Source organism: Labrus bergylta, chromosome 22 (genome assembly GCF_963930695.1).
Source record: "Labrus bergylta chromosome 22, fLabBer1.1, whole genome shotgun sequence".
Taxonomy (NCBI): domain Eukaryota; kingdom Metazoa; phylum Chordata; class Actinopteri; order Labriformes; family Labridae; genus Labrus; species Labrus bergylta.
This window is the reverse complement of record NC_089216.1, coordinates 16,640,889-16,659,475: the sequence shown is the minus strand read 5'-3', so window position 1 is coordinate 16,659,475 and position 18,587 is coordinate 16,640,889. Positions and strand designations below refer to the sequence as shown.

General features: G+C 43.4%; 2 protein-coding genes across 3 annotated transcripts; both read left to right on the top strand.

Moving 5' to 3' along the window:
• The first annotated feature begins 2,165 nt into the window (after positions 1-2,165).
• LOC136177373 (uncharacterized) lies at positions 2,166-3,747 on the top strand. The gene is made up of 2 exons (XM_065950436.1): positions 2,166-2,468; positions 3,007-3,747. The coding sequence occupies exons 1-2, from the start codon at positions 2,183-2,185 to the stop codon at positions 3,423-3,425; spliced, it is 705 nt and encodes a 234-aa protein (XP_065806508.1). The 5' UTR covers positions 2,166-2,182; the 3' UTR covers positions 3,426-3,747.
• Positions 3,748-4,699: 952 nt separating this feature from the next.
• tspan5a (tetraspanin 5a) lies at positions 4,700-17,684 on the top strand. Of its 2 annotated transcripts, XR_010664995.1 has the most exons (11): positions 4,700-5,066; positions 6,368-6,418; positions 8,108-8,254; positions 8,964-9,134; positions 9,435-9,560; positions 10,477-10,524; positions 12,031-12,147; positions 12,243-12,304; positions 13,064-13,179; positions 14,351-14,392; positions 14,491-17,684. XR_010664995.1 is itself a non-coding variant. In XM_020643590.3 (10 exons), the coding sequence occupies exons 1-9, from the start codon at positions 4,986-4,988 to the stop codon at positions 14,361-14,363; spliced, it is 816 nt and encodes a 271-aa protein (XP_020499246.1). In that variant the 5' UTR covers positions 4,700-4,985; the 3' UTR covers positions 14,364-14,392; positions 14,491-17,684. The 2 variants fall into 2 exon arrangements, 1 of the variants encoding a protein (XP_020499246.1); XM_020643590.3 differs by lacking the exon at positions 13,064-13,179.
• The last annotated feature ends 903 nt before the right edge of the window (positions 17,685-18,587 follow it).

The window sequence follows — 18,587 nt, the reverse complement described above, 5'->3', positions numbered from 1 at the left end:
ATGGCCTTGATCCGGATCTCTTTACTCTCCATGAGAGACAGACTTTGCTCAAAGCCCTCCTTCTCCATCCTTAAGCTGTTTCCAACTTCATTGCTCTGCCAAACAAAAGAAGTAGACAAATGCTCTGCAACGTTCATACAAAAGGACTAATATGATTCCTATTTCCAACAGTGTATCAGTGTTATACCTGCACTAGCTGAATGTCAAGGACCTTGTTTGTTTTGAGTTCCATCATAGTGGAGCCCCCATACCTGACAGATTGTCCTGCAATTAGATAAATTGATAAACGCAAAAAAAAATATTCTTTTCTTTTTATGCATTAATGGACAATAATTACCACGGAACCACGGAAAGCTTTTCTTTGACTGTCAGCATTTTTAAGACGGTGTTTTTGGGCTCTCCATATCTGTTCATTGCATTCTGCGTCACCATATTTCTTCGCTGCTTGGTGGTTGATTGTCGACTCTGCTAGTTTTATCACCAGCATCTTAAAGTTAGCATCAACACTTCTCATTTGTTTGTTAACTTGCCCCACTTTAGAGCAGCTTTATTCGGGCTGTCACTGTGCGTCTGCATCATTCAGGCGAACTGTCACTGATGTGACTTTTGATTGACCGCTCCTCCAGTCGTGAGGGGCACATTCAGGTTATGGGGATTTTGGCGCCACCTGCTGTTGTGGATCTAAATTGCTGTTTAAATGTCTAAACCTCAAATATAGTACGACCCCTCTTTTTTCAGATATATTCATAAGGAAAAAAACGTGTTGTATATTCGGGTCAATACGGTACAAGTGGAACAGAACCTGTTATTAATAATTTGGTCCTCTCTCACCTGTGATATCTTAAAAAAAAGATGAGCCTGTGAACAGAAGCGCTGCACACACAGTTGAAAGTTTCCTGCAGGTATGTTTTTTACCATTGGCTGGCTTGACCACTGATAAAAGTACTTGCAGTGAGTACAGCTCTGCTTTACATGTGGGGGTGACCCAACAACTGATGCAGTAATGCCGCAGCTCCGGTTCCCCTAACACACAAATTCTTAATTTGACTATAAAAAAAAATCCAATTTCAAAAAGCATAAATAAAGTAATTGAATTGAACCAGAAAATGACGTGGAAAAAGTGATTATTTTAGTCATATTGATTATTTTATTAGAAATCTCTGACAGGTGACAAAGATCTTTCAATGGATTCTTGTTCCTCATGTCTCTGGCTGTCATCCTGAGAATTTCAGCAGATTTTACTGGATTAAAATAATCAACTGAGTCCAAACTGGACTGAGTCCAAACACATGACCGTCTTTTTACCTCAAAACCCCTTTTCTTTATATAAGTAACTTTGTGGTTAACTCCATTTACTTTACCATTTGTAGTCTTTTAATGTCCGAACGTAGTTGGAAGTTATTTTCCATGTTTAATAATCATGAAGTGGCTCTTACAGACATGTCTTCTTCATGATACCTTGCATGGTGATACATTTATTTGGAGATGCAGATTGAAATCCAAAGTGGTAAAAAGCTCCTGTATTTCAAATAAATCCCAATATATCTAAAAAGTAAATAGTTAAAACTCAGAGACTTGTAGGTAAAAGAAAAATCTACATAGGAAGTTATTTGTTTGTTTTTGTATTATCTATATATTTGTTTATTCATTCATCAACTGGGATTAACATTGGTTTCCAAATAATTTCATCCATTTTTTCACTGTATCTTGCATTATTTGATTTACTATTTCTGTCTTCTTTTTTTTCCATAAGTGGGTGTGTTGCTTTATGTAAAACTTATTGTTACTGAACAGAAACTGTCTACTTTTTCTGCCCTGATGGTCGTGACTTTTAACCTCCATCAAACATGAAATAAAGCCTGCAGACATACCCATGTTGCACGTGTCTGCAGGTCTTCTCTCAGCTCACACTGAGCCGGTGCATCAGCTCAGTGGTTTCTTGTTGAGTGTTGTGCAGCGCCGAGGCTCATAACAGTTCACACAGGACATTTTGTCAGAGAAATAAAACATTCCTCAGCGTCAGAGTGAGACGGCTTCACTGGGTCCTGACGGCTCCTGTGGTTCTGCAGACAAATCAGAGCTCAGACTGTTACAGCAGACGGCCAGGTGCAACTTTCTGCAGCTCTCTGAGAGAAACAACAAGATCAGAAACAGAAATATCAGAATATTATTCAAAGTCAGGATGATCCCAGGAGTCTGTTTGGGTTTTTTAAACGTCCCTCTGTTCCTCCTCCTGCTGAGCTCGGTCTCAGGTTTGTTACAGATGGACCAGCGCAGAGATGCAGACGACGACCAGGAGTTAAACAAAGCTATTTTAGAAATGCTTCATATCAACAAAGTGTCTGCGAGTCATCAGAATAAACCTCATCCTTACATGAGGAGGGTCTACCAGCGTCTGGACTCACTGGAGGCTCAGGACTTTGGGAGCTCGGATGGGACGCTGGTGCAGAGTTTCAGGAGTGTGGATGGTAAGGATTCAAAAGTAATTACAATCTTAAGAATCACGCTAATTTATATTTCTATAGCAAAAATGTTCTAATCATGGAAAGAAATCCTCTGACTCTGGTTGTAAAGAAACCTGAACAAACATATGTTTAATGAGTCTTTGCAGTGTTGTCTAAACCTGAAAGTTTTCCATCAGCTGAACACCTGCTGTGACGTCACAGTCTGCAGTTTTGCTCAGGTGTGCAACATGCTTAAAGCTCATCAAATAATTGTACACACAGAGTATCTCAATATGTGGAAGAGTAAAAGGGCAAGACATGAGAATGAAATGTAAAGAAGGATGTGTCTTAATTAATTTTGCAGTGGAGTCTCCCCCTGCTGGCCATTAGAGAGAATGCAGGTTTAAGATTTACTGATTAACTAACAGACTCTGAGGTTAAAGTTTGCTGGTTTTTATACAAAACAGAGACGATTTGAAGCAAATGCATGTCGGGAGAAGCAGTCAAAACAAAAACATAAAAAATCTGAATCTGCATATAAAGCCTTTTTTGTCTCACTCAGGTCCTCATCACGCTCCTCCTGGATGGATCTGGTTTAACGTCAGTGGTCTGAGCCCCTTCATGCTGGCTGCAGAGCTGGTTCTGTTCAGGAAAACTCTGCACCCCCGTCCCCTCAGTGTGACCGTCACCCTGCACAGCCTCACCGCCTCCTCAGTGGCCGTCCTGAGGGAAAGCCCCGCCCTCGAGGAGAGGCTGCTGACCCTGGACCAGAGACCCCCCTCTGGATACGATGTGTTCGACGTGTCTGCTGTCCTGGATGTGAAGCCTGTGGAGGTGGTGGGATTTCAGCTGCGTTACACAGACGAGAGCGGGAGTCTGGTCCTCCATGAGGCTCTGACTCAGAGTCTGTACTCTCTGGACAGAGGGTCTCTGAGTGAGCCCTTACTGGTGCTCTACCAAACACACCCCCTTCTCATATAAATGTTACAGGAACCAAGAGGAGCATGAAAACGTTTCCTTTAAAATATATTTTATTAATCATCTCTGACTTAATTAGGATGAACCTGGCTTTTATTTGTTGGAGAATAATACTTATGTACAGGACAGGATCAGTAAAGACATAAAGAAGTATAACTTTGTCCACAGGGGGGCGCCAAAATCAACACAAACAGACAGTCCCTTACAGGGGTTTGATCAAAACCATCAAAACTGCATGACTGATCCTAATTAATGTGCCAAGATGTAAAAGGAAAAACACAAAATTAACACTTCTTCAATGCTTACTGTTTAGTGATGTAAGGTATTGCAAGTGTTGAGAATCTTGACAGGGGCGTGTCCAGACTTTTTTGACCAGGGTAGCTCACCTGGGGCTTTGACCTGTGCATATTTAAAGGTACAGACACAGAAACAGCCTGTTCTGAGCAGGGCTGAAATAGAGGAGTTTATAGTCATGATCAAATACAGGATCAGAGTGGATTTAGAACAAGAAACTTCACACACATGTTTTGAGGAGCTCTGAGACTTATTTAAACTGAAGAAGAGGAGGATGTATCTGAATATGTCGGTTGTGACGTTATTTTAACCTGAACACAACAGTAAACTTAAGACAATTTAATCAACAGCTGGTAAACAAACTGAACAGTGAAATCATGAAGAGAGATACATCCTGGTGGAAACTGTAGAGCATAAAAACGCAGAACTACATTTGGCCAGTCACTGTTTGTCCTTATTGTAGCATTTTATATGTACTGCAGAACAATGTCTGTAGGCCTATTTGTATAATATTTCTATTTCTTTAAGTCTAATGCTTCTGTTTTAATCCTAAAAGCCTAACCAGGGTGAGGGAATGCAAATCAGACACATCTAGAAACCTGTTTTCATGGCCTCTACTTTGTATTTCAGCATATAAAGCAATGTTCAGTGCATGTGTACCTGCTAAATAAACTAATACAGTGATGCCTTAATTTCTGATTAAAGAGATTTAACAGGATAACACATGTTTGGTTATTCGTGTGGATAATTATTGATTTGAATAGAACACACACTCATTTGTTTATTTGATTAAAAATGATCGCCGCTGTAACGTTTTAATTATTAAGATGATTACTGTTTTAGTATCAGCGCTACCGTCTGTTCATCATGTAGGCCACAGGAAGTGCTTTATCTTTCCTCTAATGTGATTGGCTGCAGCCTCAGTCGCTCAAGTATTTCCCAGCCAATCGCTGCCCACCTCCCACAGCAGCGGCCCCGCCCTCTGTAGGCGCTATCCTCCCAGAAACAGCGGATCGTTTTTATCCAGCTTTTTTTTTTCCTCCTCGATATTCTTCGTGTTTGATTTCGGCTCCACGCGTGTTAGAGGGGATTTAAGCTTCTTGGAATCATGCTCCCGGAGCGGGTTTAGCTTCGGCGGGGCTGTGGACATCTGAAGCCGGGGCTCAGTGAGATGCGTCCCCGCGGCGCTGAACCTGCTCCGTCCTGCACACAAAGCCTGTGAAGCAGGCCGAGCTTTTTCACTCCCTCCTCCGCCGATGATGCTCAAACATGACGGGGAATCATTTCAAAGGCCAGGAGGTCAGCTGCTGCATCAAATACTTCATTTTCGGATTCAACATCTTGTTCTGGGTAAGATGGTTTATTTGTATGTTGTGCGCTGCTCTCCTTAAAGGTCTTTATCAGCCAATCAGCCAATAAGAGGAAGGCCTCGATCATCCCGTTTTATAACCTTTCAGTTTCACATTCACGACGCAACCAGGCCTCCGTGATTTATAAGAGTTTATAAGAGTTTATACTGGTATTGTCCGGAGGAAACAGCTGCAGGTCAGCTGACCACACGCACGCACACACACACACACACACACACACACACACACACACACACACACACACACACACACACACACACACACACAGATAATCGGCTTTTTTTTTCTTTCTGAAGTGAACTGTGTAGAGCTGAGCAGCTTATCATTCATACTGTATGTGCGGCGCTGAGCACTGACTGCACAGGTTTCCACCTTACACTGCAGATTATGTTTAAACATGACGTCACGGGTCCTAAATCATGATGTCATACCTGTCAGAGAGATGTATGCACCTGCAGCCTGTGCAACAACCTGGGGAGAATATGTGCATGATGATAGTTATTTAGAGAAAATGTCATGTCAAAGAAAAAAAATTACAAATATGCATGAACTCAGGCCTGATCGATGTCTGATTTTGATTGGTCCGAAACTGAAATTGCAGTTAATTGATGAATAATGTAAATATCGAGTATTTACATAGATATCAGTACATGCCAGAGCCCGACCGATTATTTAGCCAGTCGATAATATCGGCCGATACGAGCATATCAAGTGACTATCAGTATCGGCTAATTTATCTCAGATATGTGCCGATATTACAGATTTATTCACCAGTCAAACAGCATTTCATTTGAGTTTCATTGTATTACACTAGAAGTTCTCTGTCACCAGCAGAGGGCGCTTATATGGCTCACAAAGAGCATCATCACTCTGCAGAGTGTCGAGCGGTGATGCAAATACACACTCAGTTACTTTCCAGCTGAGTGACCATCTTCTCTTCATTATAAATCTTTTCTACGAGTGTTTGATAACTGAAGGATCAACACAATAAATGTGTTTATCTAAATATCTATCTCTACAGATCTAAGAAAGATAGTGGCCGATGTATCAGATTTTATATCTCCCCAATATCGGTATCGGCCCCAAAGATCTCAGTTAATGGACATGTTACACTGATTGTGATATTGCAAAGTGAAATGTGCAGGCTGCAGAAGGTGCTGAGTTTTGATACGATTTCAGCGCTGCAGAGCTACTTTATTGTTTTGGTTTTGACCCAACAAATGTCTCATGATCCTGGTTTCACAGATTTCTAGTCGAGTAATATCTGTCGGTATGTTTCAGCTGCTGGGCATGGCCTTGGTTGGGATCGGACTCTGGGCCTGGAGTGAGAAGGTGAGCTTTTTAAATACACTGAAAACTATAAATAAAGTGTTTCTACATGAATAATGTTACAGCTGATGATGCAGAGGAGTGTGTTATATTGTTATATTATCACGTTATCCTTTTTTACAAATTACAGCTTCAAAGTGTAATATTCTGTTTGTACAAAGGATCAAATATCTTTGTGTAAGGTGAAAGATGGCGCCTGAAGGTGAAGTCGTTCCCTTATTGTAGAAAAAAAAATGATACAGACGTTAACTGATAGAGTCCCAGTGTGTCGTCAAACATAAAATAACGTGTGCCAACTAAGATGACCCGCGAGAGAATTATTCATCACCCCTCCTGATCAACATAACCCTGTGGCCTCTTTGTGATTTTTATTTCAACAACCTGCGAACTCTCGTTTAACTCGCCTTTTTTTTTAACCTCTGATAAACCACTTTTACACCAAACAGCACACCGACCACGTTAGGGACTACCGTTAACGTTTAATTAAAAGCCCCGGCTTGTTTTGTCTCCAGTCTTCAGGCGTCAACACGAGACGAAGCTTTCAATATTTTCAAACCAAACTCGTGCACAGCTAAGACGGGAAAGATTATCAGAAAGAATATTTTACTGTGAGCAAAATCAGGATATGGATGAACAAATGCTTGTAGAAAGAGACCGGGCCTCAAATTGGGATGGGCTTTTATTTGGAGTTTTACGGTACCTATGTTAGCTCCACTGCCCCCTTGAGGACAAAAAACTATCCAGCTTTAAATTTCAGAAACATTTGATCCTTTTGAAGGCGATTAAACAAAAGTGAATAATACCCAACAAGTCTCAAAGATTAGTGAGTGCAAAGATCAAGGTGTTTTTTGACTGATCTGTTTTGGTGATATTAAGCCCAATCGGATGGTTAACTTAAGACAAAGGTCACACAGGTTGGGTTTTTTATAGCACAGCAACGCCACGAGTGCAGCAGCCGACCACCCGTCGTCGTTCCTCCTCTCCACTGAGCCACATCCGTGTAAGAGCAGGACCTGAACCCTGCTCGAGGAGAGACAGAACTCAACATAAACGTGACAGTTTTACAACTGCACGTCTTCTGTCCTATTGTTGCTTTAAAGGAGCAGTATGTAACTCTGACCCCTAGTGTTTAAAACGGGTACTGCAGTCACAATTCTAAACATTGTAGAGAGCTGTCTCCCCCCGCCCCCTCCTCTCTAGAGTCGATGCTCTCACAGGTCACCATGTGGTGGACTCTGAAGCTTCAGTGTTTATCCAGCTCTGCATGGGTCTGTAAACCTTTCTGTGTTCTAACCTCTCTCCATTTTTCAAAAGCATCTCCAATATTGATCCTAGTTTGAGCACGTTTCTGCTCGTGGAGCTTATTAGAAACATGCAGAGGCTTTTTAGGTCGGGTACAATCACTTCTATCTGAACCGCTTCTCTTGCCCTCTTCCATCACTGCAACACCTGTTGACCTGATAACTGCTCTCATATCTGACAAACTGAGGGCTGTCCCACAAAAATGTGCACTAGTTTGTTTGCAGCAGATTTGACAAACGTGTTGTGTCCTGACATGGAACCAGATGACTCAAACTGAGCGTTCTCTCTCTCTCTCTCTCTCTCTCTCTCTCTCTCTCTCTCTCTCTCTCTCTCTCTCTCTCTCTCTCTCTCTCTCTCTCTCTCTCTCTCTCCCTCTCTCTCTCTCTGCAGGGTGTTCTGTCCAACATCTCGTCCATCACAGACCTGGGGGGTCTGGACCCGGTGTGGCTCTTCATGGTGGTCGGGGGGGTCATGTTCATCCTGGGGTTTGCAGGATGCATCGGAGCGCTCAGAGAAAACACCTTCCTGCTCAAGTTTGTACGTTCTATGAAAAGACTTCTCTTCTCTTTTTAAGGGCGCACTCACACGAGGCAGTCCGTGCCGCGACCAAACACGTTGGACCCCAAGAGTCCAGTTCGTTTTACTGATGCGAGAGCTCTGTACTGTGCCAAAGCTCGGTACACTTCCTTGTCACTAGCACAGTAAGAGGGTGTGCTTTGGCACGTTGCAGCTGCTCATGCACGAGCACGGGACGCAAGGATCCCCGTCTTGTATAATCGAGAAAACCAGGAGTTTTAGACAACTCAGTAAACATCACAGCTGACTCAATCAAGCCACCTAAATGTTGAACTGATAACGGAGCATTGTGTTTGCGTTTAACGTCTCTCTCGCATCACACTTTAGTCATGACCAGATGACCAAAAGAAAAACAGACATTAACCGGATTATGAGAACTGCAAATAATCTATTTCCTCACTTGGAGAACAAAGTCATGGAGCGCCGTTCCTTCAGCCCTACACGTATGGTGATCATCTATGTTCAGAGGTGACCGTGCTCAGGTCCAGTTAGTGCTGGGGCAGGTTGAGTGCTGACCAGTGGGGGACTGAGGGGGGGGGGGGGGGGGGGGGGGGGGGGGGGGGTCAGTCATGGCTCAGCACGGTCTAGTTTGAGCGAGCCGCCCTGAATGAGCGATTAAAGAGTACTTCTTTGCATCAGAATGACTTGTCTTCTTTGTGTCCTGCTGCAGTTCTCCGTCTTTCTGGGGATCATCTTCTTCTTGGAGCTGACGACGGGCATCCTGGCGTTTGTGTTTAAGGACTGGATCAAAGACCAGCTCAACCTGTTCATCAACAACAACATCCGAGCGTACCGGGACGACATCGACCTGCAGAACCTCATCGACTTCACTCAGGAATACGTGAGTCCTGTGCACCTCTCTCATGAAACACCTGTTCGCTCACTATGAGGCTGCAGGATTAATACCAACAATCAGAGATCAGAGATCAGCTGTGTGGGCCAACAGCAGCAGCAGCTCTAAACCTGCTCTGCTGTGAGGCTTTACACTTCAAAATCCACAATCTGGTCTGAGTGGATTTAAGTCATTCTTAATGAACGCAGCCAATCAGGTCATCGGGCCAGACGAGTCCACTCCTGATGTAATTTGATTGCCTAATGTCTGGTCCTTAAAAAAACCCTGACACTTTGTTCCTCTCTGCAGTGGGAGTGCTGCGGAGCGTTCGGAGCCGACGACTGGAACCTGAACATTTACTTCAACTGCACCGACGGGAATCCGAGTCGGGAGAAGTGCGGCGTTCCCTTCTCCTGCTGCACAAAAGACCCAGCGGTACGACTCCCTCACTCTGCATGCTCGTTTAACAATAACACAATCCCGCACAGAGGTGCACCCAGGGCCAGCAGGAACCAGAAAGAATAGAAGCTAGAAGATGTTGTTTGATTGTTGTTTTTAATGTAACAACATTTAAAGATACTAACAGAAGCCCCGTGCAGACTGACTCAGGATATTTACGCCCGATCCCCCTCCTCTGTATGTGTTACAGAGGAGATAGGGAAGCACAGCGCTGTGTGTGTGCATGTCTGACTGTGTGTGTATGTGGAGCTTCAGCTGTGCAATATGACACCGTCACAGAATCAAAATGAACGTACAAAGAGGTGATGGCGGCTGAGCTTAGTTTCAGCACTTTTGCAGAAAAAAGCCGTCTGATCAGGGAGGCTACTGATCGACCTTTTTGATTTAGAGTGAAGCAGCTGGTACATCACTCTCTTCAAAGCCACCAGACTCCTCTGACGGAAACACAAATGTTACCTCACAGGACACGGGAGTTCTTAGATCTGTTAGCTACCTTGGCTCGTTTGGATACGGCACGATATTTGTGAACAAACAAACTGTCGACCCGCAGCTCAGGTTTTTTTTTGTTTGTTTTCTCGTCGAGTCATTTAAACCTCACAGAAGACGGGAGTTGCTGTTCTGCCTCTTCCTCGATCAGTCGATTGGTTTGTGTATGTTCTGGTTGAGCAGGTCCAGCACAACATGTGGCACATCCTTCAGATCCGACTAATCCTCAAAAACATTTTTATTTCATTCTATTCATCACTTTATGTTCCAGTTATCCTCAAAACCAGAACCTGTCTTTGTGCTTTGTTCTGTTGCTGCTGGTGTGACCTTGGAATATAAATCCAGAGCACCTAAAGGACACACTTCATATCGCTGCTTTTTAACATGTTGTTGTTTCTGTCTCCAGGAGGACGTCATCAACACTCAGTGTGGATACGACATCCGAGCTAAACCTGTGAGTAACACAAACAATCATTTCCATCGATGACTTCTCCCAGTTCATTGTGGTTCTTTTCACTTTGTGCTGAACTGTACGGTTAAGGATTCAAATTAGGAAGCTAAACATCTGTCAGACCACCAACTGATCATAATATTCAAACTAAATCGTTCCTGCTGCATCAAGAAGAGTCCCCACGATCCAAATCCAGAGAGAAAGATTTAATCCAGACACTTCACATCCAGAAAGATCCTCGGACTGATTCAAATTTAACCTCAGCTCTTCACGATTCCCCCCTCTGTATTTTCTGTAATAATTCATTTTTATGATTTAATTTGTTCATCTGCGGTGCATCAAATTAACAGTCGCAGTCTGTCCTTTTGATTGACACCTCATTCGGCCAGTTAGGACCTTCCACTCACTGCTCCCAGCCTGTAACAGCCAATGAGAGCCTGAGTTGAAAGAAGGTGCCTCTCCCCCTGTTCTGATGTATCTATTGCTGCTTTCAGGTGCTGCTCGGTGGTCCAAGTTTCTGAGTTGGGAAGTTGTTCTTTCGACTTCAGTGTGTTTATGTGATTTCAGTTCAGAAAGTCTGAATGTTGTAACAACAGCAAAAAAAACAAAAAAACAGCATGGACACTACGAAGAAGAAGACGTGTGAATGTCTCTTTTATGAGTTTTATTTGAGCAAAAAGTTGATGTGCAATGTGAATTCATAAAAAGTCTGTTAACATATTTTGCCCACCATTTTGATGAAGAATATGTCAAGTCGAGAAGTCGGGCACCTGATTCTTCTCCGGGTTTCCAAGTTGTTGTTCTGAATTGAGCAGTCGTTCACTTGCAGTTTACATCTCAGAAACTCGTTTTTTCAAACATGTCCAACACTACATGAATGCACCATGAACCCGGCCGATTGCACGCAACTGTGCCAATGTCTGACGTGTTGTAGCCAATGAACACGTGGACATGCTGCTTCTGTCAAAACTTCAGGGTGATTTCTTCATGCACACACTCAGGAGGTTGATTTAAAGAACGAGTGGCTTCTACATTCAAAGCTTTTATAGAGAGGCTCTGAGTCGTGATCTGTTCGGAGGAAAACGGACTAAACTATGTCACCTCAGACTTCAAACACCCCTCTGAGGCTGGACTGGAATGATCCGTGTGCTCCACTGTGATGGTGCCTTCATGTGGTGTCGGACACGTTGGAAAAAAGAATGAGGTGCCCGATATCCCTGATTTGACGACATATTCTTCATCAACATGGTGGGCAAAAGACGATTTCTGAAATCACTTGAACACACTGAAGTCAGAAGAACGACTTCCCAACTGTGAAACTGGGACAACCCGAGCAGCACCTGAATGCAGCACAAGACCGGCAGTGGACTGAGGCTCTGGCGGAGTGTTCGGGGTCAACCCTCGGTTAAATGAATAACTTTTTAATGTAACTGAAAGACTAGAAGGCCAGATTTCTTAATGGTGTTTGTGTTGAAGCCATGAATGTGACGACTTTGTGTTTGGTGTCAGGACTCGGAGCAGAAGGATTACATCAACGTGAAAGGCTGCGTGCCGCAGTTTGAGAAGTGGCTGCAGGACAACCTCACGCTGGTGGCCGGGATCTTCATCGGAGTCGCTCTGCTGCAGGTCGGTCCTCCCTCCACACGCCGTTTCAGAAATCACTGCGTTCTTTTGTCTCTTCTTTCTTTAAAGTCCTCGGCTTTTGTTTTTGATTCCTTCAGATTTTCGGGATTTGTTTGGCCCAGAACTTGGTGAGCGACATCGAGGCTGTGCAGGCGAGCTGGTGAGAAGAATTAAGATTTTATTTTCTCATGTGCCGTGAGACAGGAAGCTTCACGTTTGTCCCTCTGCAGCACGCCATCCATCTGCTTTGACTGTTTCCATCTCACAGCACGAGACGAGTCAGCTCTTTGATTCACTCTGAAAGCACCAGGATGTAGTCATTTAGAGATTTACATTTCAATTAAGAGCTCAGTTTATATAACATATAAGCATATATAGTTATATATAAACATAACATCAGTGGAATCAAGTGTGACTGAAAATATAAAAGACTTCTTGATGGTCACTGTGGTCGGGACTCGTCAATCACAGGAAGCTCCGCCCCAAACCCTCCCCCTCTTTCTGGTCCCTCTGACTCTACATGAGACTATACTTAAAAAAGTTTAAACCATGCTGTGTTGAAGAAGACCTGAAACTAGAGATTGAGAGCATGAACTCGTTAGGAAAATGTATAGTGAGGGAATAATCAACTGACAAGTAGGAAACATCTTCTCATAGGCTTCTATGTAATCAGAGCCAGTAGAGTCGCCCCCTGCTGGACAAACTTTGACACATGGGCTCGAGCAACTTAATGAAAACAATAACAAAGAGATGAACATGCACAGTCAGCCTCATCAGCTCTTCATCAAACATCTTTCCTTCATGTAAGACGATGTTTCACTCTGCGGAGGTTTTTACTGATCTCTCTTCTGAACCGTCATGATGCAGAAAAACTCACCTCACGCCTCATTCTTCCTCCTCCTCCTCCATGCTTCGTCAGGGTGCCCCCCCCTCTCTCCATGCGCCGACTCCCTCCACACTCCAGCAAGAAAGCATCGGCTTACTACACATGAGACACACACACGCATACACGCTGTATGTGTGTGTCTGTAGCCGGTGGGTGTGATGGATCCATGTGCTCGTTGTTTTGTCTTTTAGCGTCGCTGTGATTGGCTGGGTGTTTGGTGTTGTGTTCAGGGACATTTAGTATCCATGTTTGATAACCTGTTGGTGTCTTGTTTAAAGCTGTGTCCTCATGCTGAACTTGGATACATATATATATATATATATATATACACATATATATAAAAAAGTTAACCAATTAATGGAGAAAAGGAGAAATCTTCAAATTTAAATCTTAATTTTGAGGTGTAAATTAAAGGAGCAGTATGTAACTCTGACACCTAGTGTTTAAAATGGGTACTGCAGTAAAAATTCTAAACATTGGAAAGAGCTGTCTCCCCCCGCCCCCTCCTCTCTAGAGTTGATGCTCATGCAGGTCACCATGTGGTGAACACTGAAGCTTCAGTGTTTATCCAGCTCTGCATCGGTCTGTAAACCTTTCTGTGTTCTAACCTCTCTCCATTTTTCAAAAGCATCTCCAATATTGATCCTAGTTTGAGCACGTTTCTGCTCGTGGAGCTTATTAGAAACATGCAGAGGCTTTTTAGGTCGGGTACAATCACTTCTATCTGAACCACTTCTCTTGCCCGCTTCCATCACTGCAACACCTGTTGACCTGATAACTGCTCTCATATCTGACAAACAGAGGGGCGTGCAAAGAGTCCTCTATTTGAGATCTACCTTTATTTGTCAAAATGTGCATCAACAGCGGGCTAATAAAAGGGGTGTGGCCTTCAGTATGGATGGGCTTTTAACTTTTTTGAAGTTTTACGGTTGTTTAAATAGTTCATTTTCAGTGAATGTGGTCGTTTTGTCGTTCTGTAGAAAGATGAATTAGAGTGAGACTCTATGTGTCTGCATGTTGCTGAGCGTCCTCCATGTTTATACTGAGCCGTAGATTTCGAGTGTTACGCATTAATCAGCTGTGAAGTCACATGACGTAGACAACAATCCTTTTCTTGTTTCACTCTTCTGTCTCTCCTCAGCTCGTGACCTTCAGTCTTTAGTGTAGACGCCGATCCTCCACAGAAACCCGTTCCCCTCCGAACCTTTAACTTGTCCGTCTTTTCCCGTTCTGTGTTGTCCCAGACTTTTATTTTGAAAAAGTTTAATCCCCGTAAGATTGCTGCACGTCTTTACGCCTCTCTTGTCTCCTCTGTTCCAGTTTCTTCACCTAACCATGAAGCTGCGTTTGAACTCCCAACAGGTGAGGCTTCCTGTGAGTAACAGTCTCACATGTGGGGAAATTCTGTATGAAAAGTGAAATTAACGTCGATCATCTTGTGTTTCCTTTTGTTTCTCCAGCTGCGGGTCTTTGAACGAGCCTCCTTGAACACATCATTCGCGGTGCGTTTGAGGACTTCACGATCACCTGAACCACTTTGGTCCCTGAACCAGCACCTTCTCTTTCTCTCTCTGAGGCACTAATGACATGAAGCTCTGTGTAAATAAATAATAACACTGTGTGCGTGCTGTAAAAAAAGTTCAACGCTGGAGAAGATGGTTAACCATGCACATCGTCACAATGCTCCAGTTTTGATAGCGACGTGTAGAGAGTAGGAGTTTTATACATCTTTTTGATATTAGATCGGTATTTTTCACTGTGGAACTGACGCTCCATTCATTCACTCATCGTGTCGGACTGTTAAATATCTACATGTTCATTCCAGGGAGGAGGATCTGCTCATTGTGAGGTTTTAATGCTCGTTAATGTGACAGGAGACTAAAGCTGGACACACACCAGACCGTTTGAAAAACACCGCTCACCCTCAGGACACGAGGACAGTTTCAACTGAACATTAGAATCCAACTCGGCTCTGACCGCGAGACACCTGCCGCTCGTAGCAACGATTTCACAAACGGGATCTCACATAAACTTGAGATCGTCCGCTGGCTGTCGTCCGCTGGCTGTCCTGCCTGAAAAACCGACATCTGGACGGCTCATGTGCGGCGTTATACAGTTTGCAGAGCGAGTTCAGAGTACGCAGAATCTAGTCGGTGATGCTTCTAAGTCCGCTCGCTCTCATTGGCTGCTGCGGGAATTATGTCAGAGGTAGTCTGATCTGGATTCATAAATGTCCAACATGTTTGATATTTTTGAATCCAGGTTGAGGAGACTCTGACTCGATCGGGAGCGGTAAAAATAATCGTGATGGGTAAACACGCTTGAGGATTATTTGGAAAAATAATCGGTTGTGACGAGCCTCGATTCTGGCCACGCCCCCCGGTAGTTGGCGGGGCAAATTGGGACCTAAGTCTGACCTTAAATCGTTTAGTGTGTGGCCAGCCTGACTCATTCCACCCTCAAATTTATTAAAAGTTAAAAACAGTCTTTCATAAGGCAGCTTGAATTTAGAGAAGAACAAGGCTCCACTTTTTAAAAAAGTCTGCGTGCACAAACCGTTATTGGTTGCTGTGATTAGTCCTTCTCTGATTGGTCCCTGAAATAAGATATGGTTGACTGAAAGGGAGGTCGTCTTGGACGCCACGTGTTGCTGCCAAAACTTTTTCTCCTTCAGATGGGTTTTTGTTCAGCGCCCGCCGCCCGGTCATTATGCTGCGTTTCATTTGATCTCGGACGTCGGAAATTGCGAGTTGCCACTCTGACATCATCAGGAACGCCAGCCTGAAGTCTGAATTCTGACTCAGAAACTCTGAGAACCTTCAGTAGCTCAAGGTTAAAATCCAACATGGCGGATGTGTGCATCAACAGTAACGTTTAAGTCTTCATCAGCAGCTTTTTATGTTATTAAATCGATTACTGTGGACGCCATTTTCACGCACAAACTATCACGTAGCGTGTGGTTATCGTCTGGTATGAGCTAACACAACAAAGGCGTCCTGGAGGCGTCCATGTTGCTTGCTCGACAACTGGAACGCGGTTCACCTTCTTAGGATGAAAAAATAAAATCCGCAACCAGGAACTGTTTGTGACAAGAGAGTTTTAAAAATCGACTCAGAAAATATGAGCAGAATCCTTTTAAGTCCTAACGTGTTTTTTTTAAAAGGAGGGAAATGTTTCTAATGAGAAAGTTCAGATCTGAAGACGTCAGCCTGTGGATCTGGAGATGAAGTATCTGATCCATTTATGGACCACTAAAATTTAAGTCATGGTCGTCGTCACTTTCTAAGCATAAACACTTTAATTTACACTTTTTTTTAAAAGGAAGAATGTGCGACTTTTTGACCCAGTAGATGTCGCCCTTGAGCACCAGCATGAAACTAGAACAAACTTCCTGTTGGGCGACAGCTCCTCCATACTGAGACACACCTCCAACCACCCTCCACTTTGAACTCGCAAGGATGAGTTTAGCTCAAACGGCGCACAAAATTGTCCTTAGCTTGAGCTGCAATCACCTGTGGTCTGCATTGTTGTGTTAGCATGCTAATGTTAGCGCTCTTTAGTTAGCTCGTAGCTTCACATTGCACATAAACTGCCGCAGAATGACGGTGATCTAAAAACTCTTACTAACATCCAAATAATCAGTGAGTATGTTCTTCTTCTCTCTAGTTCTTGACTAAAACAACTTTTATGCACAAGGGGAGGAGCCGGCTGTCCCGTCCATGTAAACACGGCTCTGACAACAACACAGCCAGCAGGACTTGAGCTTCTCACTCATTGTAGACAGTCGTGACTCAGAGACACATTTACACATGATAGACTGGATTTATGATATATTTATGTGGAACATGTCGCACATTCTTCCTTTAAAGGTTTTAATAAATGATAAATATTGGGTGGAAAATGTCCTGACGCTTCTACGACGACTTAATGTTTGTGTTAACTTTTCTAACGTGGAATTGAAGAGTTTGATGTTTGAAGCCACAGAGTAGTTAGTCTTCTGTGTCCCTGCACATTTTTAACACTTTTCCATATCGTGAGACGGACATTTTTGAGCGTTTTCTCCACTTTTCTTTTTTTTCGACCTAACTTGAATGAAAAGCGAGATTGCTTTCCACTCTCTTCAGTTTAAATCTATAAAGATGCATCCTGCAGCGTTTCAGGTGGATGCTTGGAAACAGACAGTGTTCGGGTGTTGATTTTTATCGGTGTTACTTCGATGGTTTAAAGTGATTTTTCTGCTCAGAGCATGCATCACTGACATTAGTAGCAAAGTATTTACAGTATTTTATGGTGACGTTTGTTCAGATGGATTTTGTCGGCGTTTGAAGCGACTGAAAAAGGGATCAACACTGTTTTTGATACTAATTATTTATTGTATTGACCGTTTTATATAACTACGAGCTGAACATTTAATCCAGCTGATTCATCACCGCAGATTGTCGTGCAGGCGTAAGGAAGGTCGTGTTGTTGTGTCGACCTCTCACTCATCACTTCCTGTTTCACCTCCGAGGGTCATTTAGACGATCACAGAACCTCCCACAAACATTGTAATGTAACTACCTCCTCTCATCTCCTCGTCTCATGTCCTGCTCAATCAGACTGCTTTTAATAGTCAGATTAATTAATAAAGGTGAAAAAAAAAACTTGGATGAAATGGTGTTTGGTCGTCTTGTTTTTTTTGGCTCTGAGCGCGCTCACTGGTTTGTTTATGCATCACAGCTTCCCACACATCGTCTGTCTGAGTCTGCACGTCTTTAACGTCTGTCGCTGCAGACACGGACCTCTCAAAGACACTCGGAAACAAGAACTTCTGTGTACAAAGAGACATTTATCATTTAGTGGATGGCAATATCGTCCTTCTTTCGCTGGCTGTCTTGTATTCTCCTGATCCCTTTTTTCAAACTCATATAGTGTCACACTGCTGGATGTCCAAACTAAACATTGGCAAAGTTTCAGATCATGTATGTAAACATATGTTTACATACTGTTACATACTCTCTTCTCCCAGCTCTGGAGAGCAGCCCTCCCCTGGCAGCCCTGCAGCGTTCTGCCCAAACCCCCAGGAAGTGTGCCGACCACTGGTGGCCAAATTTACATGGTGGTCGAAGCTGGTATTGCAGCATCACGTGATGCCAATGGGCCCAAAAATACTTTCTCCCATCAGCTCAGAAATGGATGTATATAAACAGCTGTTGACATCACCGGGGCCCTTTTCCAAATGTATGATATTCCCTGGATTTTTGGCGCCTACAGGTCATGTCTTGTAGCCACATCCTCCTCGCTCCGTGTCTGAGCGAGAAATAAAATATATATATATATATCAAATATAAAACATGCAGTAAAAAGTAACTGAGCAGTGTTGGTCATACAGTGGCCATCGTCAACACACTGTTGTCATAGAGACAGGCAACGTGCAGCGCTTTTCTTCTTGGCGCACAAACACTTCATGAACACTAGACTAAAACTAAGGAGTTTTTTGAGCTGCAGATCCTGCAGAGCTGTTCTACAGGTTTCACAGACCGACAACATGAAAGGAGAACATGAGGATCTTTAAGTG